At 38.6% G+C, this 20,447-nt stretch overlaps 4 protein-coding genes across 7 annotated transcripts; 2 read left to right on the top strand and 2 right to left on the bottom strand.

The window, feature by feature from the left end:
* The first annotated feature begins 966 nt into the window (after positions 1–966).
* On the top strand, positions 967–6,315 carry LOC132201124 (divergent protein kinase domain 2A). 2 transcript variants are annotated; one of them, XM_059627054.1, is made up of 6 exons: positions 967–1,036; positions 1,368–1,668; positions 1,866–2,186; positions 2,460–2,760; positions 3,467–3,778; positions 6,187–6,315. In XM_059627054.1, exons 2-5 carry the CDS (start codon positions 1,402–1,404, stop codon positions 3,772–3,774), a joined length of 1,197 nt encoding a protein of 398 aa, XP_059483037.1. In that variant the 5' UTR covers positions 967–1,036; positions 1,368–1,401; the 3' UTR covers positions 3,775–3,778; positions 6,187–6,315. The 2 variants fall into 2 exon arrangements, with proteins under 2 accessions (XP_059483037.1, XP_059483036.1); XM_059627053.1 differs by lacking the exon at positions 6,187–6,315 and having other exon boundaries at positions 3,467–6,139.
* On the top strand, positions 6,284–8,325 carry LOC132201125 (arrestin homolog). The gene is made up of 8 exons (XM_059627055.1): positions 6,284–6,442; positions 6,549–6,736; positions 6,800–6,978; positions 7,139–7,274; positions 7,332–7,489; positions 7,635–7,778; positions 7,839–7,965; positions 8,018–8,325. The coding sequence occupies exons 1-8, from the start codon at positions 6,334–6,336 to the stop codon at positions 8,099–8,101; spliced, it is 1,125 nt and encodes a 374-aa protein (XP_059483038.1). The 5' UTR covers positions 6,284–6,333; the 3' UTR covers positions 8,102–8,325.
* Positions 8,326–8,678: 353 nt separating this feature from the next.
* LOC132200839 (cytoplasmic protein NCK1) lies at positions 8,679–13,465 on the bottom strand. 3 transcript variants are annotated; one of them, XM_059626584.1, is made up of 7 exons: positions 13,310–13,451; positions 12,765–12,820; positions 12,123–12,327; positions 11,809–12,064; positions 11,097–11,351; positions 10,727–10,987; positions 8,679–10,645 (listed from the first exon to the last, which is right to left on the bottom strand). In XM_059626584.1, the coding sequence occupies exons 3-7, from the start codon at positions 12,311–12,313 to the stop codon at positions 10,418–10,420; spliced, it is 1,191 nt and encodes a 396-aa protein (XP_059482567.1). In that variant the 5' UTR covers positions 12,314–12,327; positions 12,765–12,820; positions 13,310–13,451; the 3' UTR covers positions 8,679–10,417. The 3 variants fall into 3 exon arrangements, with proteins under 3 accessions (XP_059482567.1, XP_059482565.1, XP_059482566.1); XM_059626582.1 differs by lacking the exon at positions 12,765–12,820 and having other exon boundaries at positions 13,310–13,465; XM_059626583.1 differs by lacking the exon at positions 12,765–12,820 and having other exon boundaries at positions 10,727–10,984; positions 13,310–13,465.
* Positions 13,466–13,991: 526 nt separating this feature from the next.
* On the bottom strand, positions 13,992–20,168 carry LOC132200899 (centrosomal protein of 164 kDa). The gene is made up of 13 exons (XM_059626673.1): positions 20,027–20,168; positions 19,434–19,531; positions 19,259–19,370; positions 18,946–19,192; positions 18,661–18,859; positions 18,418–18,591; positions 18,275–18,360; positions 16,912–18,213; positions 16,149–16,809; positions 15,870–16,084; positions 15,588–15,807; positions 15,407–15,535; positions 13,992–15,348 (listed from the first exon to the last, which is right to left on the bottom strand). The coding sequence occupies exons 2-13, from the start codon at positions 19,504–19,506 to the stop codon at positions 15,122–15,124; spliced, it is 3,645 nt and encodes a 1,214-aa protein (XP_059482656.1). The 5' UTR covers positions 19,507–19,531; positions 20,027–20,168; the 3' UTR covers positions 13,992–15,121.
* Between the last annotated feature and the right edge of the window lie 279 nt (positions 20,169–20,447).

The raw sequence follows: 20,447 nt of genomic DNA, 5'->3' as shown, positions 1-20,447 counted from the left end.
AATAAAATGAGGATAGCCTTGACGGGCTGCTTGTTGTGGTGGACGTGGTGCTTGTGGTGCTTGCGGTTGTTGTGGTTGTGCTGGTTGTGGTTGTCGGCTTGTTATGGTAGAAGTGGTGTCCGCCCTGTCCTGACCCCGAATAAGACGAGGGGTAACCGTAGCCAGAGGGAACGTAGGAGTTTGTGCCGTAGGTGGGACTTGGCTTTTGGTATTTGGCTGCTTTAAACTTCCTGCGGCTGGCTGAAGACGCAAATGATTTCTTATGCTTGTGGCCATTGCCGTGTTGATGGTGGTTGCGTGGTTCGGCCAGCACCATCAAACAAACCACAGTAGTGAAAATTAAAGCCTGAAATAAAAAATAAAACTGAAAAAAAAGGTAGAGTGATTTTTTTAAACAAATTTTTATCACTTTTACCTGCATTGCCAAGTTGTAGCTTTTGAAAAGGTTGATGATCGAGTGAACTGCCGAAAAAATTTCCTAGCTTTTATATAAAAAATTGCACCAATTATTTAGCCAACAGGAGGATGAATTTATTTAAGAATATGATCGAAACAATGCAGATTGCACTGAAATTATGCACAATTTTATTGTTTGTTTTCTACAATCTTGCATTTATATAAATTGTGCGCTCAAATGTTTTCGATTATAGAATTCTTTTCACTGTGTGATGAAAAAACATTTATTAATTAATTTAATTTCAAGCTGCGGTAAAGATAATAATCTTAATAACATTAGAACATTACTTTAATTAATATTTTGTTATAAATAAGAAAAATCTTAATTTCTGCCTTATGAAATTTTTTCACAAGAAAAATATGTTTTTAGTACGTTTTTTCCGCATCGTCACGTGCCATTAAATGCAATTTTTTTCGCATGTTCCGCCCAGAATCCCGCCGTCGAGGGGGGGCGTGTCTGCTCGCAGGTTTGCATAGTAAATTAGGGAGGCGCGGTTTATTTACTTTTAGGGTCCACATCAATACTGCAGAAAACAAGGAGCATAGAAGGTGCTGAATAATTAATAATTCCATGCAGCAGGTGAGAAATTTTGGACTTCTTGACAAATTAGAAGTTTTTTTGTTTCATTTAACTGTAAATCTTGACATCAATGTATCGCTCCAAAAATAATTAAACGAAAATAATATGGAAAAATTCAGATCTCTGATTTTTTTTATCCCATATTTCATGGTTTTTTTGTGTAAACTTATTTATACATACTTTTAAAATTAGAATATTAAACTACATTGACTGCTCTTCTTTTAACATAATCTTGTAGAGAATTAAAATTAACTGCTAAATAAAAAATTATTGTCTTAAAATTTACTCTTTGTTACTTTGCGCTTGGAATTATTTGAAATTTCACTTTCAGATTCCAATTTCCTGAAATGGATTAAAACCGAAAGATGTACACAATTTCGGCGCCCCACATTCGGCGGGCCAAGTTGCTGCTGCGGCTGTTCGTGGTGAGTGCCATTGGACTGGTGCTGGTGTGCGCCTTCATGATGAAGAACTCGTCCGTGTCGGACATGACCGAGGTGGCCAAGTGTCCGGCTTGCTACGGAACCGACTTCTGTGCCACCATCGAGTCCGGAGGCGTCCACCTCTACCCTTTCCTTTCTTGGTTCAACGCCAAGAACGTCTTCTTCGGACGCACCACCTCCGGACAGAAGGTATAACTTTTGCCAGGTTTCAACTATAAACAGCTCTTTTGAAACTTTTCATAAGTAAACATTTAATTTAGATTCTTTTCCAAGGAGAAAAGTAATAAAAACAGAAAAATTTTCATTATAATTAAAATAAAATAATTCACCCAAAGATCAATTTAAAATAATTTAATTCCCTATTTTAACCTTCTTTGAACCTCCAGGTGACCCTGAAGAAGCTCGGACACAACCACGAGTTGGACGAGCTGGACACTTTTGTTTGTCGGCTGATGGGCCAGCCGACCGAGTGCAGACTGAGCGAGGTGGTTTGGCGCCTCGACGATGTGCAGACGGCAATCTTCAACACCGTCCGTTCCAACCTGTCCCTCAGGAGTGGAATCTCCTTTTGTCCAGTCGTCGACCCCAAGCAGATCGATGACCTCGTCGACCGCGTCGCCAGACATTCCAAACAGACTGCCTACAAAACTCTGCTCATCAATGTCCTTACCATGTTTGTCCTCAACCCTGAGCCAGTCATCCTCCAGGTCTGTATCAATTACTTTTTAATTTTTGTTAAATTTCAAAAATTTAATTTTGCCATTTCCATTGTTTTTTTTATAATATTCAAATGATCTGTATCATGTTTTTTTTTTATATATATAAATAAATTTTTAACGAAATAAAAATTTTTACTCTCCATATAGCAAAATAAATAAACATTTTAATAATTTTTAAAAAAATAACGCTATTTTATGTAAAAGCCAATATAAACTGAAAACCAGTCAAAAATAATTGGGCCAATTTTCCTGTCTATCTAGGCTTTTCCTGCTGAGGATGGTTGGCCGTTTCCCAAGTACCTGGGCTCCTGTGGCAGGGTGACGGCTCAGGAGTACGTCGGATCCAACCTGGGCTACTACCTGAATTCGGAGTGGCGCACTCGGGCCCGCCTGGCCCTGCAACTGCTCAAGATAGCCCAGAGACTCACCTTCCACGATCAGCACTTTTCCCTGTACCTGACTGATGTGACTGCTGAAAATTTGGCCGTCGACGCTCATGGAACGCTCAAGGTTGTCGACCTTGGCAATGTCATCATTGTCGACAAAAACCCTCCCCTCAGTGGTGAGTGTTAATTTCAAAATTTACTTATATTATACATTAATTATATATATATATAAAAAAAAGAAAGATTTTTTTTGTAATACGGTAGCTTTTACACTGTCAAGAGTTGCAAATAGTGTCTTAAAAAGATTGCAAGATTTTTAAAACAAAATATTTTAATGACAAATTTAACTGAAGAAAACTTATAAAAAAATTCTTTATTCATTTATTTAAAAACCAAATTTTTTTTTGTAATTTTAATACATTACATTGTTTTTATCGGTTTTTATTATATTTTTTATCATAAACAAATAAATTTAGTCACAAAAATCTTTGACAAATTTGACCATACCTTTTATTCATAAATTTATGTATTAGTATTTATATAATAAGGTAAAAAATAAAATTGTTAAATTTGAATAGAAGAAATGGTAAAAAGTAGAATAATTAATTTGGAATAAATAAATTCAACAGTCGTGTATTTCTTGTACTTGTTAATATGTTTATAACTAATCTAGAATTCTAATAATTGATTTTTTAACTTGAAAGACATAAGAAATGTTTCAGAAATACGACGAAAAAAATCACGCTTATTGTAAATAAATTTTCCTTTAAAATTTGAAAATTTTGAAAATTAGTGAGCAAGGAATTCAAAAGTTATAATCTTCACTGGTGTAATAAATTGTTACAAATAAATATATAATTTTTGTATTTAATTATGTTTTAGCTCGTCCTGAAGGTTGGAAGGAGAAGCACTCGAGCGACATAATGGAGGAGTGCGAGAACTGCTTTTCGTACTCGCAGGAGGACATTTGTGGGCACCGCACCAGCGACCACAACTACTACGCAGCGTGCCAGTTTCTGTCCTCGAGCGGATGGCTGCGTGACCCTCCCGAGGACGTCCGTCGCGCCTACCCGCAGCTGCCGGAGCTGCTCAGGGAATGCGCCGAGCCGCAGCGCGAGCAGGGCCGATACCGCGCCGTCCGTCAACTCATCCCTGTCCTTGCAAACGTGACTCTCGCCGCCGCCATCTGATCAGGTATCCGCACACATAATCAAATTTTTCACCGGCATGAGCTAGGCCACCGAAGCCGTAGGAAAACAGTAACTGGCCGCTCGCGCAACACCCTTGAACCGTTTTCCTTCAGGCGGAGCAAATTTTGTTCTCTCACGAGGAATTACAAGTTGCAATAAGAGAGAAAGAAAGAAAGACCCGCACTGACTTCAGTGATTATTTTAAGGGTTGCAATTATTATTAAAATTTATAGAAATTGATTAGGTAGAGAGATCTGGAGACACTTTTCTTAAATAATTTCTATAAAAACACTTAAAAAAAATTTATAAAAATCATTTTTTTTAACAAAGTTTTCAATTAAAATGTTAGAAACATAAAATGTTTATTTTATCATTTGATATATATGCTCCTTTCTTGAAATTTATTCTTCTTCTCCTTATAAATTAATTATTAGATGAAAATCAGCCTTCAGCATGGCTATAAATAATGATTTCATCAAAAAGTGTGAGCTCGTTTTTCACCTCTTGAACTCTTCCTGCACAATTTTGTCTGAAATTAATGTTTATTTTACTTAACTTTTGCCAGGTTTGATTTGATTTCGATTTTTTTGCTAATGACATTAAGTTAAATATTGGCTGAATATAATTATATTCTTATGTTAATTTTAAATTTTTTTTATGGGTAGACAATTTTTAAACACTTAAAATGTTTTAAGTAAATATTCCTGTTCTCCAATTAATTTTTCAAGAAAGCAGCTCTATCAAATATTTGATTTCTTTTTTAATTGCGTCTATTTCATCACGTTTTGATAAAAAAAAAAACTTAGCTTTTCTTCTTAAAGTTTTTCCTTGAATGTTCAAATGATTTTCTAGACAATTGGCGAAAGTAACGCAATTTTTGCGACAAATTAACCTCTCCATTGATGGCGCTAGACTTTTCGCGCCTGTCTGAAGCCCAAAAAAGTGTCGCAACCTCGCTACTGGAACAAACTGGCGCCGCACGTGTTTTTTACGTAATCCCTTTGGCGTGCGTTGTTTATGGTAACGCAGTAAGCAGCCTATACAAAGAGCACTGCCCACGCACAAAATTTCTCGTCCATGCCCTCCGGATCACGCTATTATTGCGTCGCATTTTCCAAAGAACAAATAGAGCCAAAGATACTTTTACATAAATGCGTAACAAGATCAACTAAAAAGAAGTACAACAAGGAACTAGGAAGAATCAAATGATTGCTCAAAGCATTTAGTTGCTATTATTTTATATTTGTTCTATTGAGGGAAGTTTTTTAATTGGTTTTTTTAATGGCGCAATGGGAAAAAATGACACCAAACATTTTCTTGTTGGAATAAATATAAACAAAATTCTCAACGAGCTTTTTAAGCCCGGTATTAATTTCGTATATGCGATCCACCTGAAGTATATTAATTATCAATTTAATTTTTTTAATTGGAACTTTTCATATTTCTAAAGAGAAATCTACTTTTGTTCACGTGGAGAATAATCACAAGGACTAGTGATCAAACCAGGAAATAAGGTTCATAATTCATAACTTAATAATTGAAACAGCAATATGCGGCTGATATTATTTCCCTTCCCAAGTGGATAGAAGATAGACAGACAATTGCAAACTAAATAAAAATTTTATTCAATTTCATATCATAAATTTTTCCTTGTATATTTATCTATGTTAGGCTTAGCGCGTTGCATTAAAAAATATGTCAAGGAGATTCTAAGTAGAGAAAACATTTTATAACAAAAGGTGAAACAATGTCCTGTTGAGTGGAAATGAAAGTCCCTAAGGACCCAAGCTGGAGGCCAACTTACTGAAATGCGATAATTCAGCCTTCATCCAGAGAGAGTGACGTGAATACTCATTAATAACCAGACAAGGAGATGATTAAATCAACTGAAGGAGACGAAAACAATAATATTGTTTGTTTTTACCAAATTATAGCAAAATTTTGCGTGGGAACAAGACGACTCCCTATTTAAACTTTTAGTTCTAAAAAATTTAAAACCCTTTTGACAAATCGATCAAATTAATTTTTTCATCAAAGGTTCAAAAGCCACTGAGGGTCGGCAGTGAAAGCTTTACACGTGTGGAAAACTCAAGCAGTGCGACTCCTGGCTCAATATATAAATATTGCATAGAATAATCATTTAAGAGTGGAATTAAAATTTAATATCATGACATGTTGACTTTCAGGGTTGAAAAATACTATTTGGCATATTATATTAAGCAATGATTGAAATTTATATAAAAATTTTTGCACTGTTTAGTAAAATACAAACTGAATTAAAATCGTAATATAAATTATCATGTTTATGAAATCAATTGATCAAAATTAATACTGCTTTCAAATATTTTCCCGAATGCACGAGCACTTTCAATTATGTGTTTGCTCATGATCATGCAAAAATTTCATCCCCAGCGCGGTGGCATCGGCATAGCTATAATCCAATCACCCCCACCTAGGGGTGCTGCTAAATGGATGAGGGAACCCCGGCAAGTGCGGGGTCGGCAGCGTACTTAAGCAAATTGCGACCTGTTGGGCACCGCAGTTGGCTCGCGTCAAACAATGGTGTTCAACTTCAAAGTTTTCAAGAAGTGCTCGCCCAATGGCAAAATCACCGTCTACCTCGGCAAGAGGGATTTCGTCGACCACGTTAATGGTGTCGAACCAATAGGTACTTTCATTAATTGTCGCACCCCAAATTACACGGTCGATATATAAAAAAAAATTCCCAATGTGAATTTTCTTTCCCTCTTAAAACTTTGAAATTTTTGTTTCAGACGGCGTTGTGCTTCTCGATCCCGAATACACTAATGGCAGGAAGATCTTCGGCCAGGTGGTCTGCACCTTCCGATATGGTCGCGAGGAGGATGAGGTCATGGGCCTCAACTTCCAGAAGGACCTCTTCTTCGCCAACGAGCAGATCTACCCACCCACCAAGACCGACGAAAACCTCAGCAAGTTGCAGGTAAATTTCCTTTTTCACTCAGAAAATAAGAAAAATTATTTATTCTTCATTTTTTCTGATAAGGAACGACTCGTAAAGAAGTTGGGTGCCAACGCGTTCCCCTTCACCTTCCAACTGCCGACCTCCGCCCCGGGCTCTGTCACCCTGCAGCCCGGACCTGACGATGGTGGCCAGCCTTGTGGTGTCAGCTACTATGTCAAGATCTTCGCAGGCGAGAACAACACTGACACCAGCCACAAGAGGTCAGATTCAATGATAAAATTTTTATTATTTTCTTAAATTATGTATAAAATTAGAAAGCTTTCAGTTGAATTAATAATAATTTGTAATAAAATTACTCAAATTTTTGCTTCTTAAATAATTTAATCAAAATACTTACATTATTTTCATAATTATCAACAGGAGCACTGTTGCCCTTGGCATCCGTAAGATCCAGTTCGCCCCATCCAAGATGGGACGTCAGCCATGCACTGTCGTCCGCAAGGACTTCATGCTCAGCCCTGGAGAGCTCGAGCTCGAAGTCACCCTGGACAAGCAGGTTTGATTGAAAATTTTTTAATTTTTTCTAAAAATTTAATTTGAATATTTATATTAGTTGTACCATCACGACGAGAAGATTGCTGTGAACTTGTGTGTGCGCAACCACAGCAACAAGGTGGTCAAGAAGATCAAGGCCATGGTGCAGCAGGGCGTCGACATCTCCGTCTTCCAAAACGGACAGTTCCGCGCCACCGTTGCAGAGATTGAAACTGCGTAAGTTTTTTTTTACTATTTAATTATTTAGTGCCATTATATTATACACATTTTTTTAAATATTTGATTAGAAAATAGGCCTACTTTTGTATTCAATTTTTAATCAATTCTACAAAAATGTTAAATTTCTGTGTTCTTATTTTAGTGAGGGCTGCCCCATCCAGCCTGGCTCCTCTCTGCAGAAGGTGATCTACCTGAAACCAACCCTCTCCTCGAACAAGGACCGTAGAGGAATTGCCCTGGACGGCCAACTGAAGCACGAGTCAACCAACCTGGCCTCCACCTCCCTGTAATTATCAATTTTTCCACACTTGTACTATTTTTATTAATTTTTTTTATCTTTACTCAGGTTGCCTTCCCATGACTCTGACGCTTTCGGCATCATTGTCTCTTACACCATCAAGGTGAAACTTTACTTGGGAGCCCTGAGTGGTGAACTGGCTGCTGAGCTGCCCTTCGTGCTCATGCACCCTAAGGTAATTTGCCATTTTTGTCTTGTAAATTGAGATTTAATCTATTTTCTTCCAGCCTGACGGTAAGACCGTCTGCCGCGCTGACAGCACTGCCGACGTAGAAACTTTCCGCCAGGAGTCAATCGCCATCCCCGAGTAAAGATGAACACCTCGACTTGACCGCCTCTCCAACCTGTCTATAAAAATTTGGCCCCGAAACAGAGTTAAAATTTTTATATTAAGGAGTGACTTTAAGTGAAGTTAGAGTGTAATTTGTGATTATAATTATTTATGTAACTGATATAACAATTGGCCCTGATGGATGTAAGTATCTTATTGAGGTTGAAATGTAAAATAATAAAAAAGAAACAAACTCACTCTTAATTTGATTTGCCTAGTTTGCGTGCAAAGGCACGCACACCTGCTGCACCTCACAGGGCTTCCCAATACACGTGATAGGGAAGCCTTTTGATAGAAAACTGGGTGACTCATGATCTAATTATCAAGGAAATTAACTGGGCGCATAATTTTTGTTTTCATAAAAATAATTCTTGTTAAATCTTTTCAACGAGGGTCTTGGAGAACAAAATTTTTGGCAATTTAAAACTCTGATATCAATATTTATATTAAAACTTCAAATTTGGCCACATTTTTCTGCATTGAATTGAAGTTTAATATCAGAAATATTAGTGAATAGTCATAAAAGAAGGTTTTTGAGTAAAAATGAGACGCTCAGATCCTTATAGAAGAGTATTTTATACATGAAAGCTATAATAAATAATTATAATCGTACATTATCCGAGTGAGAAAATGAGGATGCGTGTAAGGGTTCGACATGTACATACAAGAACACTTTTACTCGTCACAAGTAATTCGCCACTTGATCTAATATGAAACATTTTTCTTTTGTTACATGATGATGAAGGAAAAGTTAATTCAGCTTTCGAAATCACAAACACAAAAACTGCATTTAACAAGAGAGAGAAAAACATGACATTGTGATGCACTTTGGAAGTAATAAAACATTTATCGTATTACCAAATACACTTTAATCAATCGGAACAAAGGCCTTCGTAAATAAAATCCTAGCAAAGAAATCAGAGCTGCTGCCGTCACAGCCAAGTCCGCCGTGTTGATGCAACACTCGGACCCGCAAATTTCAGAGCGGCGACAGCCCAATTGTGAAAAACAGCAAGTGTCATCCAACTAACGTCCCAGGGAAGGAACGTTCACGGCAGATAAAATGAACTGAAACTAAAAATTAAAAGCTAATGGAGACTCTTCGGATGAAATACACGTAGATTTCAAAGTTGTTCGGAAGATCGATTTCGTTTCGTTTGAACTGAAGAGCATTTTCTTTTCTTTCATTGTTTGCCTACCTAACAGTGTAACAATGTGGAGAGTACGATATGGCAAGCAGCTACAGGAGAGAGAACAATTAAATAGAAACCAAATCGAAAAGCGCACCAAAAGTCAAATTGCCGTATTTCTCGTCTAAAAAATATTTACAAGAAGGTAGATTCGTATTTTCAATGCAAGGTTAATAAATTTTCGTTTTATAAAAACTGGGCTTGGAAAACACGTTCAGTCCTTAAGCCATTCAGGATTTCATTTTTTAAATTCTCTTTGAGCAGTTTTTGATCGCCTCCAGCCCTTCCTTTGCCGACCGAAACTCAATTACGTGTATAAAAAAACGCATACAAATTAATTAAAATACATGATGAGTGTATTACATACTCTTATTATGGAATGATGCTCTGAGTGCCAAATATTTTTTTGCCGCCACTGGCATCGCAAGCAACATTATTTTTGTTTCCTCTGACGCAGATGAACGATCACTTTCGCAGTCAAACAAACCTAAAGGACGGCAGCTCGACCAAGCGGAACTGCCAAAGTCGGACTAGAACGGGACAATCGAACGAATGCTGACTGCTGCGTCTTCAAAATGACTACACGATCTTTCTTTCAAGTCCCTCGCACCCAAAGGAAGTGTGGACCAACGCAAAAAATTTCATCAGAGAGAAGTTCATAAAAATTACACGAGTATAAAATATTGTTAATCGTTTAAATATAGGAAACTTACAATTTAATCTTGTGTATCAAAAAGTGATTTGTGTGTATAAGTGATATCATTTGTACATGAATTGCTTTTTATAAAATTTAACCAATTGATAAATATCGCAGCCACTTCCTTGTTATTGTGAAAGAGAGTAAAAATTAAATAAAAGAGCGCCGGTAAAAATAGTTAAAAAAATTTGGCACCACACTTCCGAGGGACCAAGAGCGGAAAAGTGTTACTTTTTGTTGTGTGTTTGAGGTAGCAAATCATAATTTTTTTCGTCTTGAGTGATGCTGCTGCTTGGTGTCACTCCCCAAAACACACGCGTAGATCATTCCTCTGTTTGCTACCGACAGGAGAGTAGAAAAAAACCAACAACGACCGAGTCAATTGGAAATTTTAGCACTCGACGGGGGATTAGCTGGGCGGAGGGCCACCGTTGTTGGGCGCTCTTGGTAGCGGCCGCACCAAGTACAGCTTCTCTCCCTGTTTGTTGGTATAGATGGGCGCTCGTTGGTAGTGGTCGACCAGCTGGTCAAGAGTGTGGAACTTGCGCTGCCCTATGCAGTAAAGTGCGCCTTCGACGTGAACTCGGAAATGCTTGTTGCGGCCAGGTGCCTTCAACGACACTGAATAGTCACCCATCTGGAATGAAATTATATAAATAAATGCACACCAATGCTTTAGATCTTTCAATTAATTAAAAAATCTAATTGAAATCCTTACATTCGTTTCCGAATCCCTAATGAGAAAGTCTCCGTCCTGTCCAGCTTCATTTAGAACAGTGTCACAGTGTGCCCTAGAGATAGGCCCGAAGTACCAGGGTTTCCCAACCAAATGTGGCCGGTCAACGTGCGCTAAAGAGGCCTGACTGACGGCACGCAGACTGCCATTGGTAGGTCGCTCGAGGGAGCGGCCGCCACGATACGGTTCGGCCAGGTACTCGGACAGCTCCTGCAGGTAGTTGCGTGGAACCAGCCCCACCTGCTAAATAAACCTTTTCTTAGAATATTTCCTGGTTGAAATTTCAAATTGCATGAATTTGTCCAAGATGCAAATCTTTATGGATTCAAATTGTTCTGTTTGTCATTCTGACCTGTCCTGCAGCACTGCGGGCTCGGTACCACTCGGGGTCAGATCTCGGCCTGTCTAGGATCTCAAGGCGGTCGCCTTTCTCGAAGCTCAGCTCTTGGTCGTTTTGCGAGCTGAACGAGTAAAGAGCCACCATGATGTCCAGCACGTTCTCTGCCATGGCATAAGTGTGCAGCGTGTCCGTGTCTCCGGTCGGCCTCTCCAGCGAGTGTGACGACGTGCACTCATCAGGCTGCGTGTAGTTGCTAGGGAACCAGCCCTGTAAAAGAAATTTAAAATTTTTAATGCTTTACTTAACAAGATAAAATTAAATTCATAAGTTTTTTCATTTAAATATCGAAACATAGCTTTTTACATTTCTTTTGTTTAATTGTGCTAAAGACCTTGGCCCTTAGCCTTGATGCTTGATTATTTAGTGACTATTGAAAACAAAATTTTGCTTACAATGAGTAATACAAAGTGAATCACCTCTGTTGTTTTAAATGACTTAATTACCCAGTGCTTCTGTTTTATTATATTAAAGAAAGCAAGGTCGCAGACAAAAAAATAAACATAAGAATGATTGCTTCAAAAAAATGAAAACAATCAAAGGTGAAACAATTTAAACATTAGAAATTAATATTAAGATTCGATGGATTTCAATAAAGGTAAACTAAAATTTGTAAAAAATTGATCAACTAGTGAAATTTTAGTGAGAATTAGGAGGAAGGACTTGCCTGTTGGCCGTTGGCGTTTTGACCGCGCCACCAGCCATCGTTGCTTTTCTCAAGGACGAGCACCCTGCTTCCCTTAGTGAGGGGCAATTCATCAGCCTGCTGCGCCTGGTAGTTGTAGCGCACCAGCGCCCAGCCGAGGGCCTCGCCAGGGTCGACGGGCTGCGTCACTTGCTGGGTCGAACGTCTCCCAACCACCGGCGAGTTGGGCAGCGTCCGTGCTGCAGTGTTGCCCGACTTTTTCACCTTCTTCTTGATACTGCATTCAAAAAAATATAAATAAATATTGACGAGAAAAAATAAGGACGGGATTGAACCTGTCAAAAAGGGAGGGCTTGTCACGCTTGACATAGTTCGAGGGCACATAGCCCGATAGGCCTCTGGTGTTCTGGACGCGCCACCAGTGCTTTGAGTCGTCTAGCAGCAGGTACCGCTCGTTTTTGCGCAATGGCAGCTCCTGCGCGCCCTGGGCCGAATAGTCGTACTTCGCCACAACGTACATCGCCATCTCATCTTGTTGTGCTGCAAAAAATTTTATATAAATTAATTGTAATGCCAAAGATTTCTAAAAAAAGTAGTGGTTTCCTATTTCACGGATAATAATTTTATATAAATAGGCTTTCCATCATTTGCAGCAATATCAGCCAATAAAATTTGACAGGAAAACTACAATATGTAATTATAATTTCAGTTGCCAAACCAGATATATTAAAATTTACAGGAAAGAGTACAAAATATTAAATAACTACGGGTGTAAAAAAATCCAGAAAAATATTGCACTTATACTTAATTTTTGCATTTTTTTTCTACAAAAGTGAAATTTCGAGAGAAATCTTTACTGAATATAGAACAAAAAATGAAAATTCCTTTGTAAAAAAGGATAATATTAACTAAAAGACCTTTGATTTAAAGGCCAGAAACCAAATTAGGAAGTAAATGAAAATCATAATCATAAATACCTCGTATTATTTGCAAACATGCTAATGGGTGAATGAATCATGCCACTCTAATACAGCTGAAAACAAAGCAACGCAAAACAACATAATTAGAACTCAAATTACACAAAAACAATTTCTATGGAAACCAAAATTCCAAATTAATTCTAATAACATCTCGAAATGAAAATTTGCAAAATTAGAGAGTGTGGGTAAAAACAAATTAAATTTATAAATGCTAATTTTGGCATTGTGTCAGTCGGATCTCTGCATCTGGGCGTAATTCCCAGTGAGAGGAGCCTCTGCTCTCGCTCGAAGGCGCCGCGAGAGAAATTCTCGGCGCCGAAACGCGTCGGCCGATCGGGCGCCGACGAAACGAGTCGGCAAATAAAGTCGGTAGACAGACGAGTCGCAGAGTTTTGGAGGAGAAACTTAAAAACAAGGCAAATTGTGCAAATACACGGGACGAGCGAGTGTCGGCGGTGAAATCGCTGCTAGGAGTGTCACTTGTCAACGGGCTACGCGAAGGCGGAAAAGTGCCGAATGGTGTCGTCGGCACGCGCACTCACATGACTTTTGAATTGACATTTCGGCGGTGAAAAGTAGCACCTCGGCTGGATACAAAAAACGCTCGCAATCCGAGTTGGAAACTAAAAAATCCGCAGGCTGGAAGCAACAAAGGACGTAGCCATTTTGATCTCTCCTTTAAAGTTCCTTCCCCTCCCTCCTTCTTCGTCTAGACGGCCGGTGGAGGGGCATTTAAATCGCTTCGTGCCGCCACTTCGTCTGCCCTCGGCCGCTGCCGTTTCATTGAAAAAAAGGGCGCTGGCCGAAAAGAGAGATCGAATTTTAAAATCACAAATTTTACAAAATTTCCAAAATTTTAATTGAAACTACGAAATTACCTTTTCATTAATGATCAAAGTGAAAACTTTCATTTTTCAAAATTATCAAATAAATTATTTAAATTTTCCTAACAAAAATTCATGTTGCTTTTGCAACGCGAAAAATTTACTATAAATTTTGGTATTGATTTCTGTTTCTTTAAAAATAATATCAAAATTACGCACAAAAAATTAATCTTCTGATCAAATACAATCAAATAATTAAATGTTGTGCTATCACTCATTCCATCTTTAAAAAATTAAAATGTTTTTAGTTTCACCAAGAAAAAATTGAAAATTTTATATACAGTGAAAAGAATAAATTAAAGTAGTATTAAAATTAAATTCACATTATTATGTTGATTTGAATAACTTTATTCCATTAATAAGTGCAGTAGAGAACACATGCACGAACAAAATCTTTGAGAATTTTTTGGATAATACAAGAAGTGTAATAATTTAATTACAATTTTGAACATCATAATACTATAATAATTCAAACTGCATCCTTCAAAGGAATATTTTGTTGTGGGAAAATTTGTGAAATGCGTTTTTGGCACTAACATCATAGTAGTTTTGGATCTGTTTTTTAAATCTGACACACGAGATGATATTTTGAACATTTATTTAAAATTAATTTAGAATGATACGTGAGATTATTGCATTTAAAAAAATCAAAACAGTGCAATTAAAAACCGGTTTTTAATGACGAACTAGGTCGTGTTTCCTAAATTTTTAGGTTTCAAACTTTCAAAATATTTAATTCATTTTTTAATGGCTATAGAGAGCTTTGAATTGCGCATGAATACACAAGCACCATTTTTTTCAATTATTCGAGAGTACAAACACCTACTAGTTTTTTGATATATCGTGACTTTTTTTGGTGGAAACGATTTTCCAGGATTAAATTTTATGAGAAGGAATAATAATATAATTTTTTTTCATAACAAGATAGAATTGCATCCAGGGCACAATAGTACCTCTTTCTAGATAAAGACGAGTGTAATAAAGGTCAAGTTTTCAATTGGTAGGCCTTCTATGGAATGGACAATAGTTAAACATTGGTATTATAGTAGACTAGAGATCTTTAGTTTTTCTCGAAAATATGGTTCGAACATGAAGCAATTATCAAAGAGCTGTATTCCCAATGCATCCGTATTCTAAAGTTAATTATAGGATATAATTTATTATTCAATGAGTATATTGCTGCGTGTGGCAATACTTTGAGACTTCTCACTCTAAATGAGCTAGGAATATCTTTAGAAGTGTACACTTGGCCTAGAGCTCCCTCAACTTGCAAAAATCTCGCCCTACTTGCAGTCGTTAACATCACAAACATGTTGTGTAATTCTATCACGTGATTCCATGAGAGGTAAAGAACAAAAGTTTTGAATTAAAATTGTAAAAATAAAATAAAATTTGTAAAAAAATAAAAATCAGTCAAGTTATGAGATCAACAAATACAAATAAAAAAGAGATCAAAAAATATTTAAAGGTTCAATTTTTTGAAGAATTGCTCTGAACGGAATCGAGTTTTGTCCGACGAAGCCAGTCACGCAGCCCTTGGGCCCGCTCGGCCAGACTGATAGCAGACCCACTGACTGCGGCAAGGTTGTTGTTCGAAGCCACCTGCTGTTGCAGACGAATTTGCTGCAGTTGCTCTGCTAAGTTGGCAAGGGCAGGCCAAGGGGACTCTGATCCAGGGACTAGTAAAGGTGGGGGGCCTGAATGTGGCACAAATTTAGATAAAAATTTATACAATAAATTTTAAAAATATATTACCAGTTGGGATTTTTTCTACATTGTGTCTCTGCAAGAGATCCCACAAGCTTCTGATGTCCGAGTTGAGCGTTTCCAAACTCCTGATAATTTCGCTTGATTCAGAGTGTTTTGGACACTTTGGATTGTGCCCTGAAGTATTTTAAAGAGTAAAAATTGTTAGTCAAATTTAGAAAAGACTCACCAGTTTTGGTGTCATTGGCGTGGTCATTGCTGCTGAAGCCGGAACTGCCACTGTGCGATGACAAGTCACTGAGGGTGGCGTCAGTTGACTTGTTTCTATTAGCCGTGGAAGAGAGCTGCTGCAGGGAGTGCTCCAATTGCCTCAGTCTGATGATTTTCTCACCCAAAAGGCTGCGTGTTCTGTGCAGACTCACCTCCATCTCAGACAACTCTCTTTCCTCCTGATTACGCAAAAGTGGTTTATTAAAAATTATTCAATAATTTCTCAAAGGTTCTTTCATACTTGGATGACGGCATCCTTGGCAAGTTCCGAGTGCAGCCTTGAAGAAGACGGACTCGGGCTGAGGGTCATCTGAGACTGGCGTTTGTGAAGTTCTCTCTGTCGATTTGCAAAAGTGTGCCGCTGCTGTTTGAGAAAGGCTTTGGCCTTTTGAACCGAATCCCTCTCTAAATGTATTCGGTGCCGGAAAAACTCTAACTCGCAACTGCCCACTTGACCTGTAGCATAATTAAATTGTGTTAAAAAGATAAGGCAAAAAAGCAAAATTTTAAAATCTCATACCTGCTTCAGGGAAAGGGTAGCGCAGGTAAGTGTCCACATGGGTGGAGGCTGGGAATAAGTCTTCAAGGTCCTCGAGTTGCTGCAGCTGCGACCTGAGGTTTTCAACAGGGTTGACAAGTGTGTCCCTGCCTCTGTCCAGTCTCGGCGTGGAGCAGGATTTGAGTTTGCTCTGGTGGCGCTTAGCCTTTCTCAGCTGCATGACAGGCGGTGAGGTGCGATCACTTGAGTCGGTAGGTGGTGGTGACACCACAAGACTCTCCTTCAGACTGCTGGCCAAGGTACTGTCAATGGCACTGCTGTTATTGTTGATATTGTTGTTGGCCTCAGAGGCAGACTCGGCGCCAACCGAAGCAGCGGTCTCCACAATTTTTATTCTGGACTGTTTGCCGACGCGCTGGGAACTAGAGCGGTCCGTCTCGGAACCTGTGGTGGCGCCGCCAGCATTGCTTGACACAGCCAATCGCTTCTTATTGCGTTTCTCCAGAGTCTGCTTCACGTCTGTTTTGAGTCGGACATACTTATCCTTGAGGGTGCGATATTTGTCCTCCAGCAGCCGCTTCTCACAACGCATCTTTTCAAAAACTCGGTCGTCCGGTCGAAGAGCTCGAGCCTCCTCTAACTGCTTTCGGCAGTCCTTCAGCTTGATGGACAAAAGCTCCACCTATAAATTTTCATTTTATAAAATTTTATTTACATTTAAAATTTGCTTAAAAATATTTTAAAAAATTTGAAAGTTTTTATAATTAAATTTAATATGACTTGCCTGTCTCTGGAGGTGCTCGCATCTTTGGTTGCTCAAAGTTTCAGTCTCAGCAAAGCTCCTGGGTGGAGCGATGGCGCCCTGGTGCTCATATCTGGAGGCACGCGCGTCCTCCTCTTCCAGCAGCCTAGTCTTTCGGTCCGCAATCTCTTTGAGGCGCTTGAGACGCGCCTCATACTCTGCGTTCAACTTTTCACTCAGGGCTGCCAGTTTACTCCTATGCATGACGTGCATCTCCTCTTCCTCCTTCTGAAGAGCCATCCGCAGAGTTTCAATAGAAATCAACTGGTCTGTCTTGATTTTGTCCAGGATCTTGTTGTGATCTTCTCGAAGACCATTTCGAGCCTTATCCAGCTGCCGGTCCATATCTTCCTTGAGGGCAACCATTTTTTTATGCTTTTCAGATTGAGCCTCCCGTTGCAATCTGGCCAACTCATCCTTTAGTTGTCTTTCGAACTCCGCCTTTTTCTCTTTTAATCTCTGCTCATGCTGGGTTTGCAATTTTCCCGCTTGGTCCGCCTCTAGGCTTTCAAGTTGTTTCTGAAGGTCTGCCTGCTTTAGCTTTTTCTGTTCCACCAGATTGTTCTTTAAAGTGGAGTCAAACTGATCTCTCAGACTGTTTAATTTTTCTTCGTGCTCCTTTTCAAGTTCCGCTTTGTTTTTTAGAAATTTAGTCTCAAACTCTAAATCTAACTCGGATTTTAAATGTGCCAAATTAGCAGCTAGCGTCTCTCGATATTTCTTCATTTCCGACTTTTCCAAGTCAATGGCAACCTGCTTTTCTACTTTTATGGCCGAAAGCTGCTTCTCCATTGTTGAGGCAAGCTCGTCTCTCAGCTTTTCGAGTGTTCGCTCTGCCCCTTCTCTGATGTTCTTCTCACGGTTTTTCAACTCGGCTTCGATCTTGACTTCCATCTGTCTGACCATGGCCTCTTTTGCTTCAACTAGCTTATTGATGCTCTCTGCCTCTTGTTTCTCCAAAGACTCTTTCACCTTGAAAATCCTTTCATCCATCTCGATCTGCAGCTTTTGCTGTTGCGTCTCAAAGTTTGCATTCACTTCAACTCCATTATCATTTTCAGACAAAATTTCTTCGATGACCACATTACTGGATTGGTTCTTGTTCAAATCAGTTTCAACTTTTAAATTTTTATCAAAAATCCAAACATCCTCTTCGTCTTCTTCTTCATCATCTAGTTCAGCCATAAAGTCAAAGTCTGGCTTTTGAAACATTTCCTTAACCGGCTCAATCGTAACTAATTGTTTCTCCTCTAGTTCCGTCTCTTTGCTTTCACTGTCTTCTTCCTAAAATTGATTGTGTTATATTTTATTTCACACTATAATTTACAAAATAAAGTACGCTTACCTCAAAAACTCTAATTTGCACTCCTGCGCCTTCCACTAAATTAAACCGAACGCTTTTCTTTTCGTCTTCTCCATCAGAGATTTTATCTACAATAAACAAAATATATAATTAACTTATTAAAATTTAAATGAGCTTAAAAGTACCTGAGATTCCATCCTGTAAAATTCTTTGTGGTGACTTATCTCTCAGAATGCCTCTTGTCGGTTCCAATGTGGAGCCTTTGATGACCGTCACAGCTTTGTCCTCAACACCTTCTGACGAGGATGTGTCTGTTGACGGCTGAGGCGCCACCTTTTTTAGAAAGCTTGATCCTCCACCTAAATGGAATAATAAACCCAGTTATTTAAAATTATAAATAAATTAAGTTGCAAATAAAAAATAAATACCTGATACTTTCAGTTCCGTTCTACCTGGCGCGGTTTTCTGTGGTGGCTCATCTTTGACAGAGATGTCTCCGCCCTCTGAACTGAGAGGTGTTGGACTTGGTGGAGGACGAGGCGTCATTTTAAAGTTAGGTGACAGCAGATTATTTTGGTCCACCATGAAGATTGGTTCAAGCTTTGATGGCATATTTTTGAGTGGCCCCTTAAATCAGAAAATAATATTAGTATTTTGTTAATTTATAGGTTTCAGAAAAATAAATTATTAAGAAAATTATCTCTAACTTTTACCAATTGAGTGGTGGCTCTGCGGAGGAGGGCGCCAGATCCAACGTAGCCTCCCTTTGAGAGACTGGAGGCGTCGTCGAGACTTTTGAGGTCATCCTTGAGTGAGGAGATGTCATCACCACCAGAGCTGAGGGATTCCTGCCTCGTCTTCTTGACCAGGTCACGGTAAACACCGTCTAGTGGGTGCTCCCATTGCGAAGTGCCATTTTCGTAGTTAAAGTAGTACCAAGCCTTTTTTCGGTGGTCAAAACTAGGATGTAAAAAAGGACAATTAAAAATTAATTAACATTTTAAAAAAATGATCTTAATTTCCAACCATGGGGTCCAGCCGCTGGGAAGCGCCTTCATCAGACCATCTTTGGCCAGGGAAAGCAGGTGTGGTTCCTTGTCTGGCTGGATTCCAATTTTCAACGCATAATCTCGAATTTCTGTTAAATAAAAATTAATAAGTCAGTTTAATTTTACATCAATAAGCCAAAATCAATACAAACCGTCTTCTGATGGTAAACTGTTCTCGTCGAAGACCTCCTCGCAGAAAACAGTGGGTGCTGCTTTTTCGGCCATGGTCAGCACAGCTTACGTCCATCCCCTATTTCATATGAATCATGTCATGAGTAAATTTAATTCTTCAAAATATTTTTTTTTAAATGATTAATAAATTTAATTATTTAATTTGAGGCTTTTCAATTCCTGATTTAAAATAATAAGAAGCAGGAGAGGGAAAAAAATTAGCTTAAAAAAAAGGATACTTCTTAATAAATAAATGTTTTTGCGATGCGACCTCGGACTCTGAGCTCAAACTGGGTCCCTGCATCTTTAAAGGTCAATGTCAGCGTGCATGCAGTTGAGCCAAATTTTTGGGTGCATCTATGTATTTGCTATCGATTTTACGGAAAAAACTCGTATCAGTTTTAATTGAGTTCAATTATCAAACAAACTTAGCCTGGAAAGAATTGAAAACGCCTAGAAATAATCATTGGTGTGTGGATGTAAAAATTTAAATGACATGCACCCGAAAATGCAGAACCTGCGCGTCAAGCGTTTTTGCATAATTTTGTGGAAAGATCGAATGCAATTCTCTCACCTGCCCAGCTGCCAGAGGATGGCTTGAGGATTAAGAGGGCACTTTCGAGGGCCTCTTCCTCCGTGCTCTTCAAGTTCGCGAGAGGCAGAGAAGAAAATAACAAATTCTCCTGTCAAACAAAACGGCCTCTCAGCTGGTTGAATTTTTGCACATGCCGATGCATTGCGTGTTTTCAACTTTTCAGAGATGGCGCTAGTTTGGTACCTGAAGAGCAGGCTGCATAACTTCCAGGCACTCAGTTTTGGCGCTGATTCAAAAAATTGTCTGATTTTTAGACTTTAATTTATATTTATAATAATATTTTTCACACTCTCTAATGCCTCTATTTTTGCAAATGATCTAAAAAAAATTAAGCTTTCTAAATAATTATTAATAATAGAAACCGTTTCAGATTAATTAAAATTATTGAAAAATTTATCTT

Source organism: Neocloeon triangulifer, unplaced genomic scaffold (genome assembly GCF_031216515.1).
Source record: "Neocloeon triangulifer isolate White Clay Creek 2 clone unplaced genomic scaffold, ASM3121651v1 ptg000014l, whole genome shotgun sequence".
In the NCBI taxonomy this organism is placed as follows: Eukaryota; Metazoa; Arthropoda; class Insecta; order Ephemeroptera; family Baetidae; genus Neocloeon; species Neocloeon triangulifer.
This window is presented reverse-complemented; position numbering and strand designations above follow the sequence as displayed.